The following is a 16,163-nucleotide window of genomic DNA, read 5'->3' as shown; positions in this document are numbered from 1 at the left end:
AACAGAACTGAAGTGATCAAAGTCTGTATGCTTCAGAATTTACAGTTAACTTTTATGAATTGGGCACAATTTGATGCTTCAGTGGTTACTTATGTGTTCTGAGTTTGTATATGGGATGAGACAAGTTGCATTTTTTTTTCCATAATATCTTCTGTAATTTGTGTTTTGTTTTTAGATTAATACAGAGTTCCAAAGGCTCATGACTGTTCCACTTGAGGAGAAGTTCATGGCCCTGTTAGACGTGCACAAGTCAGCTGATCAACGCCATCCGTGCCAAAGGAGGATCAACACACCAAAAGACTGCAAACATCATGGACACATTGGACCAGGTAAATCTATACCATCTAACGAGACGCTTCATAACTAAGAGGGCTGTCACAATATATCTGTGTCCTTCATAAATACATTACAGTAATATGGGCAGGCCAATGCTGACCAGTCTGCCATCCAGCCCTCCCATTAAGCTGGCCTGCTCTCCCTGCCTCCCTCCCACCAGAAGCTGCCTTCATCAACTCTTGTTAACATTTCTATGTTTAGCATATTCTTGTGTTATAAAACTGCTTTCTTGTCTGTAACAACATCTATTCCACGTCTGTCCGTACTGGGTGAGGGATCCCTCCTCTGTTGCTCACCCTGATGTTTCTCCAATTTTTCCATGGAGTTTCTCCTCAGTGGATGTGAGGGTCTAAGGACAGAGGATGTTGTTATGATGCCATGTAAAGCCCTTTGAGACAAACTGGTGGTAAAAACGGGCTATACAAATAAAATTGCCTTGATCATGGCTTTCATTTGCATGAATGTTTTTGGTGACTCAAAAACTACACTGCTGAACTCCTCACTTTTTTTCTTTCTATAATGAATCCCTGGGCCTGCTTTCTTGTCTGACTGTTGTAAATGATCTGTTTTCAAATAAAGTGTACGAGTTAAGCTATAAGAGTGAGGATGTCTGTCTTATGAGATTTAGTACAATATAATTAATCAACGTTTGTTCTTCTAGAGTTTGGACAGTATTCGGAGGGAATGTGTGCTGAAAGCCTACAGCATCTTGCTGGGAGAAGATGCAGATGACCTGATCATCAAATACCTTGTAAGTTTCAATAGTTATTTGCATGTCAACACATCTTGTCGGAGGGACACACAAAATGTCAGTTTACTATAAAAGATAGTTTTTCTCTACACTTAGAACCACATGACACAAAGAAGGACTTGTTTGGCTTAGTTGATTATACAAGTTCAAGTTAATAGTTTGAAATTTTGGGAAATCTTATAATTCTTGCTTATAGTTAGATGGTCAGATTGATACACCTCTCCACTGTTTGTGGTGTGTGATGACACCCAGTCAAGAAATTGCCCAGCATATAACACATATATAACACCCAAAAACTTCATCACAGTAAGAAGTGGGGCTAATTATGATTTGTGTTTGTGTCCTGTACCCCGCTGTAGGACCCTGGAGCAGGTGATACTCAGAGGGACCTGGAGCAGCTCACCATGTTCAGTATTTGTCATTCGGAAGGAGGGGGAAGGACTGCAGGAGCCACCTGAAGACATTGGCACCATCGTTGAGGGCGTGGAACTGACTTTGGTTGCCTCAGCTTGTGCCCTGCATCTAAGTATCATTCATGCACTCAACCTCGCTTCCATCCAAAAACTCTTTGCTTCACTTTTGAACTGCTCCAAAAAATCGTCATGCAGCTTCATCAGCAACGACACACTTCAGTGTATTCCACCTCTGGACCAACAATGGCCTTATTATGAAGAAACAATGGTGTGTGGACATATGGCATGTAAAAATGTAATCTCTTTCAGATGTTGGGCCTTTTTATGTTCCAAGAGACAATTAAGAGACACAACAAATATTACTCAAACCACAATTTGAAATGCTTTGACACATTTTGTAACAGCTTTGGCAGAAGTTTGTTATCGTTTTCTCCAGACATATTTCCTTCCATTTGAAGGTAAAGGTTGCATTACAGTCCTGACGGTGTGTAACGGTGTGATTTAAAACTCTAAAAGAAGTGTTCTTTTTTTTTTTTTTTTTCATCCCCATTGTTCAGCTACACTGTTCAGATGTGCAATATTCATTGGCTGTAGAGGTTTCTGTGTACTCTTGGAACTTTTTCATAGTTGTGATAACACTGTATGTGTTGAGATTGTTAGGCATATTTGTATACTGGTAATACTCTGTTGCACTATTTTGCACTTTACTGACAAAATAACTTTGTGGTCTGCTAACAGTTACTTATGCATTTTGTGCATATTGTATGTTTATGTGTAATGTGTTTGTGGCCATTGTGTTAATGGTTCTTTACATTTAATAAAGTATAAAAAAAACATTAGATTTTGAGTTTTTTTTAAATATATTTTCAGCCAACTTAAAATTGTAATTTAAGTTACATTAAACTAAAATCTTATTTTAAGGTTATGCAAATTATTGAGTTGAAATAACTGAAAACTTTAAGTTGGCTTTCCTTAATTTTAAGTTGGATTAATACAAAATTTTGATTTGAGAACAATTAAATTATTAAGTACATGTGATTTAAATCAATTGTGTTGATCCAACTTATTAATTTCATTTCAATTAACTTAAGTCATTTAGGTGTTACCAAATGAAACAATTCAATTAAGTTGGTTCAACTATTTTCTTTTTTCAGTGTATATGTGAGACCTTTAACTCTCCTCCTCTCTCCTCTCAGCCGGATCCAGACGTGGCCACAGCTGCTTCAAAGACAAATTTGAAAGCTGATCTTTTGTGATTCATTGAGAAGCTTCATTTAGACTAAAACCCCGGTGGGACACGATTAATATATTCCAGAGGGAGGTGGGTGTTAAAATATTAGCTGCTCTCTGCAGTAATTAGACTCATTGTTCTGGAGGGGATTTCAGCCCCGTCGTCAGTTTTTTCTATCACCGTGGTGATGGAGGAGACGTTCAGGTGTGACTCAGGTCGGCCGTCCGGCTCTTTGCCTCATAATCAGGGTTTGTTACATAATCGGCGCCGGGTCAAACCAGGTCTTTCCTGACAAAACGCTTCAATAAAAAGCAGCTTTGTAATTAAAACCTCGGAGGAAAAACCACATACATGTGCTCTGCAGATGGGATTAAAATCACTGAATAGAGCATGAAATATAAAAAAAAAAATCTCCCCTGGGAGGATTAATCCTGCATGAATATGGATTCAACTGGCACTTTGCCACGACTGCAAATGGTTTGCTTTTACAAATAACAAAAAAAGAGGAGAGAGGCCAGACTCGTGTTGGACGAGGGAGGATGGAGAAATGAAGCTTTTCCAAAAAAGAAAAAATGCTGCCATATGGTCGGCGGCGAAAAACAACGAAGGTTTGAGAAGGAGTGAAAAGAACCTGAAGCGGATGTAAGAAGCTCTGAGGAGAAGTGTTTTGTTGAACTGTGTCGTCCTCCTTCATTAACAGAATCTGACAGTGTTTAATGTGGAGATGTTTAATTTAATGTTAAAGCCTCTGATTAGCGTCCTGTTCACAGCTGCAGCATCTGGAGCTGCTTCACTTCCTGTTTGAAAAAACTCATGTTGTGGAACGAAGCCGCCGGCAGAAGATGAAAGAGAGAAGTTAGAGGAGACGAGTGGACGGCAGAGAGACGGATGGATGGATGGATGGATGGATGGATGGATGGATGGATGGATGGATGGATGGATGGATGGATGGATGGATGGATGGATGGATGGATAGATGGATGGATGGATGGATGGATGGATGGTTGGTTGGTTGGATGGATGGATGGAAGGATGGAAGGATGGATAGATGTTTGGATGGATGGATGGATGGATGGATGGATGGATGGATGGATGGATGGATGGATGGATGGATGGATGGATGGATGGATGGATGGATGTTTGGATAGATGGATGGTTGGATAGATGGATGGATGGATGGTGGGATAGATGGATGTTAGATAGATGTTTGGATGGATGGATGGATGGATGGATGGACATTTGGATGGATGGATGTTCGGATGGATGGATGGATGGATGGATGGATGGATGGATGGATGGATGGATGGATGGATGGATGGATGGATGGATGGATGGTTGGATGGATGGATGGGTTGATGAATGGTTGGATGGATGGATGGATGGATGGATGGATGGATGGATGGATGGATGGATGGATGGATGGATGGATGGATGGATGTGTGACAGTTGACGGTTCCTGTCGCTATGCCTCCAATTGATCATGTGCCCTGGCTACTTGGCCAAGGGGATGTCCCTTTGGGTGACTGGCAAGCATGCGTGACTATTACCCGGGAGGTGTGGGTTCAATCCCCGCCCGGGCCCTCTTCACCTTGCCACAGATGTTTGCATGAATGGATGGATGGATGGATGGATGGATGGATGTTTGGATAGATGGATGGATGGGTGGATAAATGAATGGCTGTTTGCTGCCATCTTGGCAGTGTTTGACTCCCAGTTAACCCAGATGTGGTCCTACCTGTTCTTGTTGCTGCTGATCCAGTCAGAGATGTAGGCGACAGCCTGACGGTGACACTGTTTGTTCCCGAAGCTACACGCCAACATGATGAGCTCCCTCTGCAGCTCCCTGCACACACACACACACATACACACAGACACACAAAAACACACACACATGATATCAAACTGGAAAATCAAGATCTTATAGTGTAGTTTATGAACAGTCTGAGTCCAGGTGTTGGACTGTGTGTTGCGTACTCGGTCTGGTAGGACGCCTGCAGGACGTTTCCCTCGTTGCCGGGGCCGTTGGTGGGCCAACCCATCTGATGGTAGCGCGACGCAACCTGCTTCAACACGTAGTCCTGTGACAACACACACACACACACACACACACACACACACACACACACACACACACACACACACACACACACACCCACCATTAAGTGTTAATTAACCGACTCCCAGCTGTCAGCCCTAAACAGACAGTTTATCCTGCTAACGGGCCGACTGACTGACTGACTGACTGACTGATTGACTGACTGATTGATTGATTGATTGACTGATTGAGATGGAGGCTAATTGATGGATTGGTCGTTTACACTGAACAGGCTGTACTCCTCCGTGCGGTCCAGCAGTTTGTCCAGCTGGTACAGCGCCCGGCTGGCGGCGTGCCACGGCAGGAAGGACGGCTCCTCGGGCAGGTAGCCAATCAGCTGCAGGGGAACGCCCTGGGGGAGGTAGCCCGCCCTGAGAGACACAGAGACAGAGAGATAGAGAGAGAGAGGATATTATTTATATTTTAAGTTTCATTTAGACTGTGTATAAGAGAGAGAGAGAACTTGATCAGCACACACAACCATGCTCACACACATGCATAGGGTAAATCATTTTATGTATACTTTTTATTTATTTGTATATTGTTGTATATTTGGTTTCATGAGTTGTATTGTGTCATTGATTCCTAATGCTTTGGCAACATAGTTCTTTTAACTGTCGTGCCAGTAAGGCAAATTTGAATTGAGTTGAATTGAGAGAGAGAGACGTTCTGTTCACAGAGGTGCATTGTGGGGCATGAATTCAATTTTGACGTCAGATCCTGATGTGGCGTTGATCTTTAACCCTCCGATGTAAAAGCCCTCTGTGGAGAGTGTGTGCGTGTGTGTGTATGTGTGATTGTGTGTGAATAAACTGCTTTATGAACACATAAAGACAAACTTGGCCTCTAAATGCCACTGGAGCTGTTTAGCGGCGCCGGTTACGGCCACCGCCTCATGAATATTAACGAGCTCATTCTCTGCTCTGCATTCATTAACATTCATGATGTTTTTTTTATTTTGGGGGGAAAGAGGGGGGTGGGGGTCACTCAACTACCTTCCTGACCTTCAGCCCCGCCCACAGCTCATGAATATTAAACGAGGCGAGGCGTTCGAGGACAGGCGGTGAACTCAGAGAAGGCGATGTTGGTTTTATTGGTTTTATTCCGATTATTAGTGTTGATGTGAGCGACGAGGGAGATTCCTGACCTCACAGCCGCTGAGGCCGAGGGTTGACCTTTACTCAAGAGCTGTCAATCAACCGAGTGATGGACAGGAAGTGAACACATTTATTGTTGTGCTTGTGTTCGCCTGAACTCGACCTGAGTCTTTTAATATTTTAACAGCGTGAATCAGTCAGAGCCTGTACGTTATTATATTTACATGAACACTGATTAAACAGCCTGTTTCATTATTCTGTTAAAGGATATAACGTTTACAAGCTGGAACTATTGATGATATATGAATCAAAGTTCAGTTTCATCCCTGACAGTGACGTGGCGGCTGGAGTTGTCCACGGTGAGAGGCGGTGAGCTGCTGTGGGCTCACAGCTCCCCAGCTCAGCCGCCATGTGTTGGAGTTCTCCCCGCTGAACGAGAGCGTCGCTTCCCGGCGCCTTCGGGTCGGGGACACGTCTCTCTCTGTCGTCTCAGCCTACGGGCCGAACAGCAGCGCAGAGAAACGGTTCTAGGCATGAGGAGACCCTGAGGAAGACCCAGGACACGCTAGAGGGACTATGGGCCGGATCTACTAAGATCCCAGATAGTGGGCGCTAAATTGTTTGCGCCCGCTAAAATATTGCGTGTTTGGTTTGCGCATGCAAAACAGGTGATCTACTAAGAGTAACCCGCTAAATGAAAACACGTGCAAACCGCAGTATTTAAATGAGGGTTTTGCGCGTGGTTATCGTTTCCGCCCAGGGTTAGCGCCCGCCGATCAGCAGTTGGTTAGGTCCAAATAAAAACTATGTTTTTCCTGCACTTGAAGGGCTGGAAAAAATTATATTATAGCGAACAATGGAACTGTGTATTTTTTTTTTCAGGTAAAACCTCTTTTAGGCCGTGAAAATAGGCCGTTTCTTTGGGTCTGTTCACAACACTGTATGTTGTAAATCTCTGGGCAGGGCTATTATGGGCTGGCGTTGCTAACGGGAGGAATGCAGAGAGTCTTCTACTGCAATTAAAGTACTTAGGGGCTATTTGTAGATCATACAACCCCACTTTAAAAAAAATGCTACTATCCCTTCAAGGGTCTCGCTTATTCGCCGCCTTGCTGGCACGACCTGGTGCCTCTGCCAAGGTACTGCGTATCTCTACCCAAGCCCTCGTCTTCCCTGTAGCCCAGTACTACTGCGCCCAAGCCGGGAGCAGAAGCCCACATTCCAAGAAGGTTGATGCGTCACTAACAACGCCCTTCCTATTATAACAGGCTGCCTGAAACCCAGGACGCGATGCGCTGGAGAGACGACGTCTCACTCTGTTTGTTTCTTTAGTTCTGATAAATCCAGCAAACAGTTTCTGACAAGCACTAAACAGCAGCACACAGAGAGCCGGCTGTAATTCAGGCCTGTCACCAACACACTGACAGAATTAATATTAATTAGCGACAGCTGAGGCGACGAACCGCCGCCGCCGCCGTTTGTCACTGTCGCTGGAGAAAGTGACGTTCAGCACCGGTTCAGTGTTTTCTACACTGCTCTGATTGTTAGAGATGGAAACTGACACGGAGAATATTTCACTTTCACATACCATCACGTTACTTGTACGATTCGTCATACAGCTGCAAGGTAGATGAAGCTCCATACAGTATAAAGGTAGATGTTTGTGTTAAAGCTCCATACAGTATAAAGGTAGATGTTTGTGTTAAAGCTCCATACAGTATAAAGGTAGATGTTTGTGTTAAAGCTCCATACAGTATAAAGGTAGATGTCCATGTGTAGTGTGATTATAAAGCAGCTAGGTTCTATATTAATACTGTGAAAGTATCAAATCCTCAGTCCACAGAGAAATGCACACAGCCTGTATTCAGAAACTGAGCCTTAAAACCAGCCGTCAGGACTTCCGGTCACTTTGTGATGGCACAACTAAGCCCCGCCCCCTCACCACCTGGATCCAAACATCCATCCAACACACACTTTCCAGGATTTGGTTTCTCTGAGAGTTTTATTCTGAAATCTGCCTGGCTTTTGTCGGATCACTCAGAAAACAGAAGAGGCTCAGAGCCTCCTCCTCTCCTCTGATTGGCCGACCTGTTGTTACTAAACCTCCAGAGAGAAGCTGAGAGAGGAGATGAAAAACTACACTGAGATGCATTTTTGGTTCACAAATAAATCTTCTTATGGATCACTCTAACCCTTCAAAATAAAAGACATGCGAAAAGAAGAACCAAATAATGATCAATTAAAACCAACCTGATATCAACATGAAATCTTTAGTCTAAGTTTTTTAGCTCGCGGACTGACAGACAGGTTGTCAGGGCGACAGACCTCCACAGAAAGTTAATATGTGCGAGATAAGACTCTCTAAGTCTTTAAGCAGCCGACAGAGGAACTCTAAATTCCAGACCATCATATTTCCATAATCTGCCTTCGTATCCAGCACGACCAACCTCCACAGTCATCTCCATTCCTATCATGCACCTGGCCTCTGGGACATTACCATAATCCATCCAGCCTGCAGAGACTTCCTGTTTACAGCTCCCAACGACAGATGAGGCTCAACAAGGAAGCAGGAGAAAGAGGAGGGGGGGGGGGGGGGGTGATCACCATAGCAACAGCATCCAGCCATTGATCTTGTTTGCTTGTTTTGTTTTTTTGGTCCGTCAGTGTTTTCCCTCTTCAAACACAAACATCATCCATCACCTGATCATCCATCATCCGTCCGGACCGAAACACAAACGTCACACTTGACTCGCGCCGTTCACATGATGCGATCAGTTGCCACGGCAACAAATGTCAATACAGCAACTGTATTTCTGTATTTCTTTTGTCTACTTTTATTCTCTCTCTCTCTCTCCCAGGTTTTATTTCCTCCTGCCTGTGTGCTCACAAATTTTATACATGATGAACTCTGTATGTTATTCATGGATGGGTTTGTTTGTTTGTTTGTTTCCTGTTTCTTTGTCTTGTCTCATATCTAAGAAAAATAGGTAGGCTTCACTTTGATAAAACACAGAGTGAAACTTCTGTAACTTCTGAAGTGTCTCAGTCAAAGCAAAAACAAACAACTCTTTGGTTCCTCCTGGTTTCAACAAACAGAACAACTGATTAAAAACAAGAGTAACATCAAGAGAAAAAACTTCAAACTTTATGCTGGAAAATTTCTTCATGTTTGCCAACAACATTTGCTTCTAAAGTTCATTGCTAACTTTTTCGACAAAGATTTGCTGCTAACATTTAGTGCTAATGTTTGTTTGTAACACTATATTCGTTACTGATGTTTGCTAATGTTACCTAGCTACAAAGATTTAATGCTAACGTTTAATTGTATAATCTGTCACTAACTTTTGTAGCTAACATCTCTTGCTATTGTTTGTTTGTAACATGTTCTGCTAAATTGTTAATATCTTTCCCTGTTTGTCGCTAATGTGTTCCACTGACATTCGCCAATAAAATTTAGCCTATAGGCTACTGCAAGATTTGTGACTAGCTGTTTACATTTACCGTTGTTTGCTTTTAACATTTAACAACAACTAACATTTGGTCCAAAGCTTCATCAGAATGTTTGCTGCCAATGTTAGCTACTAAAATATAATGCTATAACGTTTAATTGTATAATTTGCGGCCAACTTTTGTTTCTAACTTCTCTTGCTCTTGTTTGTTCAGGTAAGATTTGCTAAGTTATAGCCTACAATTGTTGCCAGTGTTTGCTGCTAATGTTTTCCATTAACATTCGCTGGTAGCTAAGTAGCCTACATTTTCAGCTAAGATTTGTCAATCACATTAGCTGTTAAAGGTGTACAGAAAAGAAAATTGAATTTGAGCCCACTTTGGGTCATAAAATTAATGTGATAACTCATCTTTCAGACGTTGTAGGCCAAACTTTGTGCAAAATTCTATTTTTGAGTAAATCCGGGATGAAAGTGTGTATTTTTTTTTCCGCATTGGATAATGCAGGCGCACGGATTATACGTCAGCCTGTACACAATTCACCGGCCACTGATATTGGATCCGTCATCCGTCATTCAAACGTCTGAGACACACACACACACACACACGGAGCTCGGTCTCGCCCCAAGCTTTGAATATCCCGCCCGCTCGATAACGACCAATCAAATTCGTTTTCCTCACTCGGGTAAACTCGTGTTGCAGCTCGTGACAACTCGGCGCGACAAACAGGACAAACAGCCATTTCTGTACACCTTTAACATTTGCAGGTAATGTTTGCTATTAACATTTTCTGCTAAGTTTCGTCACAACCGTTTGCTGCTAACATTAGCTACTAAAATGTAATGCTAATGTTTGATACTTGCAAACTTTTGTTGCTTTTTTGATAACTTAAGGACCACATGTCCAATGACTAAACTCCTTCAACTGGAAAATTTGCATATTGTTTTTTTTAAGTGACACATAATCAAACAGCCAATTGTCTGCTCTGTAAATATAAATAATAACATGTGATGAATGAGTCAGAAACCGAGCAGTGAAATGATCAGTGTGTTGTTTTATCTGTTTAACTCTCACATTGTGTTTGTAATGAACACTGCAGCCTTTAAACTGAGCTCATTAACTCGTTAACATCGTTAAGGGCCAGTTAATTGTTTGTCCATTAGCCATTAGCAAGGCTCAGTGGAGAGCTAACGAGGGACTGCCGCAGTCACACACACACACATGCGCACACACATGCACACGTATACACACACACAGCAGGAGAGGCGACATCCATCACCGTTTAAGTGCACACTCGGAGAGACACGGCCATTTATTACTGTTAAACTAGCTTCACACACACACACACACACACACCCAGCGCTCGGTGCTCTGTGGATTTCTCCGGGCTTCAGCCAATCGAACTGTAAACAGCAGAAGAATCAGCAAAACTGAAATTAATTCTGAGATTAAAGATCAATCGGAAAAAAAAAACAAATTCAATAAGTGGCAATCAGAGAAGCTGCTGACGCTGCATCTCCACTGAACAAGGCGTCTGCTCTGTGTTTTGTCAGCGACTCTTCCAGCTTCTCTGCTCAAAGAACCACGACCTGAGTTCGATCAAACATCTCAAACATTTCTCCTCTGCTCCTCAGACACTAAACTCCGCCTCCAGGTTCACACCTCAGTACATTCACGTTGATGTCGAGAGGAAATATCTGATCAATGCAAGTTTCATAAAGGCCTCTTATTGGTGTATCCACTGCATATGGTCTTTATGACGCATGAATACTGATAATAAAACATCCATTGTTATAATTAATCTGTCACTAAGGCCAGGTTTACACGAAGACGGTGTGAACAGAAGACGCAAAAGTGGCGTCGCGTCTTCACTTTTTATTTTGCGTCTACACGGGCGTTCTCGGGAGGAAATCTGTGTGTATACGGAGACGCAAAAGTGTGTACAAATCCATTGCTAATGCACGCCAGACCACTAGGTGGTGCTGTCACAAACGCCGCGATGCCTACGCGCATCCGTAGAACCTTCCTTCTTCTCGTCACTGTGCCGGGAAATCAGTAAAGGAAAACATGGCTACAGCTAACAACAAGAAGAACTGTCCGATGAAGAGGTCGAGCTATTGCTCCAGACCACTCTCTGGCTGTTTTCGAAACCGCATACTACCGTACTGCCTACTACATACTGCGTTATATGTACTGTATACTGCATACTGAATGTGGGATTCAGTATGCTGCTTCAGCAGACCGACGCCGTTATCATCGCAGTATGCAGTATACGAGTTTCCCAGAATGCATTTCACAGCAACCGGTAGCAGCAGCTGTAAACAGGCTAAAAGCTGTTTTATTTCTCGCTCTAGCGCTGTAATTATGTAACTTTATTAAGTTTTAATATTTTTTCGTGCGAGAAAGTAACTGTTAAGACCCCAAATATACGGCCAGTTTATCCAAACGACGGCTGTTTAAAAGTTCGCTCCGATGTTTTTCGGAGAAGTGAAGCTCCGCAGCGACCGGGACATCACAGAGGCAGCAGCCCGGCTCCTGACGTGCTCGGCCGGCCAGCACTACGACGTCATTCCGGAGGAGAAAACCCTCGCTAATTAACTTACCCGCAGGTTTTTAAAGGTTTACCACCGGCTGGTTAAATTATTTTTAGGAGAAAAATGTTGGTCTCATTGATGAAATCTCAATTGTGGCAGTAGCATTAAGTTAGTTTGTTTGAATGTAAAGTGAAGCTTCTTGTGTGTAAGCAGCGCTGCCTCGGGGCTCTGGAGCCTAACGTTATGTACAGAAATCACCACATTTACAAAAAAATAAATAAATATTTTACAATGAACCGATCAGTCTGCATTAAGTTTTATTTTATTAAACTATAGTTACGGTACACGGCTACACTACCGTCTTTGGTTACGCTCTGGTTACGTTAGGACGTCAGGGGAGCATTGCATTGTGGGATACAGTAGGCGATGTAGACTGGTCAGATGCATACTGGAGATATTTTCCGAATCAGTACGACATCCGGGAACTTTTCGCATACTGCAGATTTTGCTTTTGTTCGCATACTGCATACTACATACTACATTTTGGCCAAATCAGTACGTACTAGCAGTATAGTATGCGGTTTCGAATACAGCCTCTCTGAAGGGTGGATGTAATCCGACATGTTTGTTTGTATCGTGACGTCAACACGCCAACTTGACGTCAACACGCCGACCTGACGTCAACACGCCGACTTGACGTGAGTAGTACAGCAGATCTGAGCCAGTTTTGCGTCTTGGCCTGTTTAGACGGAGACGCTGCGCTGGAGCGTATTCAACTTTTCCACTTTCAGGGGTGGTTTGAGATTTTTGCGTCTTCAAGCCCCAAAAACGCCGTCACCATATAAACGAAAGGCACTTCCGATAAACTATTTTATCGTCTTTACTCGCAAGCGTCTCCGTGTAAACGGCCCCTAATACTAATATAATTTATCTATGGATGGAAGATGCTTCATCTGTTTTGTCCCACTTGTTGTTGCGTAATTACTCAGTTATCTGTTTTGTGTGACGTGGACATTCATGCTAATGTTTGTTATCGTCAGGTTATTACTGATGTACCTGGTTATTTCCTTCTTTAAATGAGTCAACAGAGACTTTGGACAGTAGTGAAACAGTCTGACCCCTGTTGTGAGAATCAGATTCTGGTCTAAACATCTCAGAGGTTCTGACTCTTCTCATGTTTGGTTTATTTATAATAATAATAATTTATTTGTGCAGCACATTTCTTACTGGATATCAAAGTGCTTCACTTGAATCAGATCCACTACATCTCGTAACGTTCCCTTCTGAATGTGCAGGTCACAACTTGTCCACCAGAGCGTTGTGGAGTTGTTGGATTGTGTATCTGAGCAGCTCACGGCTCTGCTCCGCCGTTCTAAAAATAGCTTGCACCGACAATTAAAGGTAACAAACAGACAAAAGGACAAACAGGAGGAAGGTTCCCCGAAAGGTGGAACTGTTCCTTTAAACCTACAAACCTCCTGAGTTTCAGTGCTGAGGAACATTAACTTCATATTTAATGCTTTGCTTCACTTAAACACACAACTTTATTGGTACCTGGCCGCGTGGACAGACTCCAGCTTCGCCGTAAATAAACTCGTCTCTTCACAGACTCGCTGTCTCCGCTCGCTCTGAGCTGCTGTAAAGGACGATAAAATAAAGAACCAGCACCACATTGTCTGTCTGTCCTAACGCTGTGTGTGGTTGTGATCATGATGATGCCAGGCGTTGCCGCGGCGACAGTCTGAAGCGAGGCGAGCGTGGATCCTCTCTTTTGCTGCTCTGTTCTGCTGCTGTCACCGTGACTATTAATGGGTCGGTAGTAGCTGGAAAGCTCCGACCGACCGAGCCTCTAACTCATCAGCATGCTCTCAGAGAAGGAGGATGGCAGCGCACTCGTCTCTCGCTGTGGGTCGTTCAACATGACAGAGGACAGATGGCGAGAGAGAGAGAGAGATACAGCGAAAGAGAGAAAGAAAGAAAGAGGGGGGTGGATTGAGTTATAGGCCCGGTGTCAGACTAGATTTTGGTCACAGTGCTCAGAAAAGCTCCGGGCTGAAAACATCATTATGAGGAACGAGAGGCTCCGGTGAGCGGCTGCAGCTTCCTCCATCGCTCACTCAGCAGCTCGGCCTCTTCTCACTCCGTTTAAGTTCTGGACGACCGGAGTCGACCGTGAACGTGCCGCAGCTGCAGCGTTGTTGTTATTGAATTGTTGTTAAAGGGATAGTTCAACATTTTGGCAAATTGGCCCATTGCCATAATTGTGATAGTCATAGCAGTAGGTTTGTTACCTTTATTTGTCGGTGTAAGTTATTTTTAGAACAGCGGAGTGGAGCGGCGAGCTGCTCAGAGCTACGCTGCGGAGGCTCATGGGATTTCTTGGTTTCTCTCATCAAACTCATCAAATACACAATCCAACAGCTCCAAAACGCTCTGGTGGACAAGTTGTGACCTGCACATTCACCACGCTATGAGATAATAACGGAAAGTTACTAAATGGAGCGGTTTTCGAGGGAAATACAGAGTCTGCTTGCTGAAAAACTTTTGCATGAATTTCCCTCTAAAACAACTCTGTGTGGTAACGTTGTGTTATTATCTCATAGCGTGGTGAATGTGCAGGTCACAACTTGTCCACCAGTGGAGTTGTTTTTGTGGAGTTGTTGGATTGTGTATTTGATGAGTTTGATGAGGGAAACCAAGAAATCCCAAGAGCCTCCGTAGCGTAGCTCTGAGCAGCTCACGGCTCTGCTCCGCCGTTCTAAAAACAGCTTGCACCGACAAATAAAGATAACGAACCTACTGCTATGACTATAGCGATTATGGCATTGGGCCAATTTGCCAAAATGTTGAACTATCCCTTTAAATCTTTGTGTATTTTTCAGGGAGGTATTTTGTAAATGCCCAGAACGGGTTTTTAACCTCTCCTGAACTTACTATTCTTGTTTCATTTCTGTTTTTTTAATTGTCCTTGATAACTAAATATGATTAAGTAAGTAGTCAAACTGCAGGAGCTGATTCAAATCACAAAAAAATAAATTACAAACCACACTGAACACATTAAACAGCTCCAGAGAAACACAAACTAAATGTTTTATTTACAAATCGTGCATAAACTTTTAAAATTATGCAAATTAGGCCAATGATGGATTAGGAAACTAACGGTGTCTGAAGCAAATGTCAAAATTCTCCGACTCAGTGGTTCAACTCATAAACACATTTCAAGTGTCTGAAAAGATTTTAGCTGTTTTTGAATACTTTAGATTTTACTTTCATACTACACCACATGCCCATGCTTGGTTTCTTTTTTTCAGCAAAACTTCATCGACATGATCTGATAATTACGACTTGTGCTGACTGGAAATGGGAGAAGAGATTTTAACGTGTGAAATGTGTTGAGTGGAAATGTGGGGATTGTTGAAGACGTGTCAGACGGCTACATTCATCAGCTGATTCGACCACTTTTTCCCGTTTTGTAAAATGACAAGAAAATGACGAATAAATGGAAGAAAGTCAATGCCTGCTCCTTCCATCACATCCCCTGGATAAATATTTATTGTATCATCAAGTTAAACCAATCATTTCTCTGGTTTTACATGGTTTGTCAAAGTCAAATAAAAACTGGGAGAAAGTTTCAAATCCACACTTTCGAGTGAAGTTCGACGGCACGGTCCAGAGGACTAACATCCACAGACTGAACCGTTACATTTAAATGGCCCAGGGATCTAATTTATAGGGGTGGGAGAAAAAAATCGATTCACATAACTCTAATCGCAATATCTTTTCTGACGATTTTTGAATCGATTTTATTTTTCAAAAATCGATTTTTTATTTTATTTTATTTATTTATTTTTAGACGGTTTTTTTTGAAAACATTTTTTTTTGAATTTTTAAAAAAATATTGTGCAATGTGCATTTGTTAGCCTTTTTTACATACAGAGAGTACAGGTTTTGAAAAGGGTTTAAGTTCACTTTATAATGGAGTATGTTAATTTATAGGCTCCTACAGTATTTGTGTGCAGATAAATGTAAAAAATGCAGACTAAAAATCGAGAGAATCAGTAATATCGTAGAATCGCAATTTAAATCGAATCGCCATCCAAAAAATCGTAGAAAAATCGAATTGGGAGAAAAGCGTATCGTCCCACCCCTATTATATACACTTACATAAACACAGAATTTGAGGAAATTTGGCAAGAAATTAGATTCAAATTCCAACAAATCTACATGTATAGATTTTCCAGCTGGCAGTTCCTGGGAAT

General features: G+C 42.5%; 2 protein-coding genes and 1 long non-coding RNA gene across 3 annotated transcripts in view; 1 reads left to right on the top strand and 2 right to left on the bottom strand.

Annotated features, from left to right (window-relative positions):
- dclre1c (DNA cross-link repair 1C, PSO2 homolog) overlaps positions 1-16,163 on the bottom strand; it is a 476,875-nt gene that overhangs the window by 122,175 nt on the left and 338,537 nt on the right. The window lies entirely within an intron of this gene.
- The window catches only part of trhde.1 (thyrotropin releasing hormone degrading enzyme, tandem duplicate 1), a gene marked incomplete at both ends in the record, with an annotated part of 192,973 nt that overhangs the window by 13,146 nt on the left and 163,664 nt on the right, over positions 1-16,163 (bottom strand). Inside the window, 3 exons of the mRNA XM_083999510.1 lie at positions 4,467-4,574; positions 4,706-4,809; positions 5,050-5,197. Coding sequence (XP_083855636.1) covers positions 4,467-4,574; positions 4,706-4,809; positions 5,050-5,197 — 360 coding nt within the window. The remainder of the gene's footprint in view (positions 1-4,466; positions 4,575-4,705; positions 4,810-5,049; positions 5,198-16,163) is intronic.
- LOC311006429 lies at positions 253-1,713 on the top strand. The gene is made up of 3 exons (XR_014596381.1): positions 253-329; positions 998-1,087; positions 1,447-1,713. It is a non-coding gene; the product is annotated as an uncharacterized lncRNA (long non-coding RNA).

Source organism: Trachurus trachurus, assembly GCF_905171665.1.
Source record: "Trachurus trachurus genome assembly, chromosome: 23".
Taxonomy (NCBI): Eukaryota; Metazoa; Chordata; class Actinopteri; order Carangiformes; family Carangidae; genus Trachurus; species Trachurus trachurus.
Note: the sequence above shows the minus strand (reverse complement) of the source record. Positions and strands in the feature narration are given on the sequence as shown.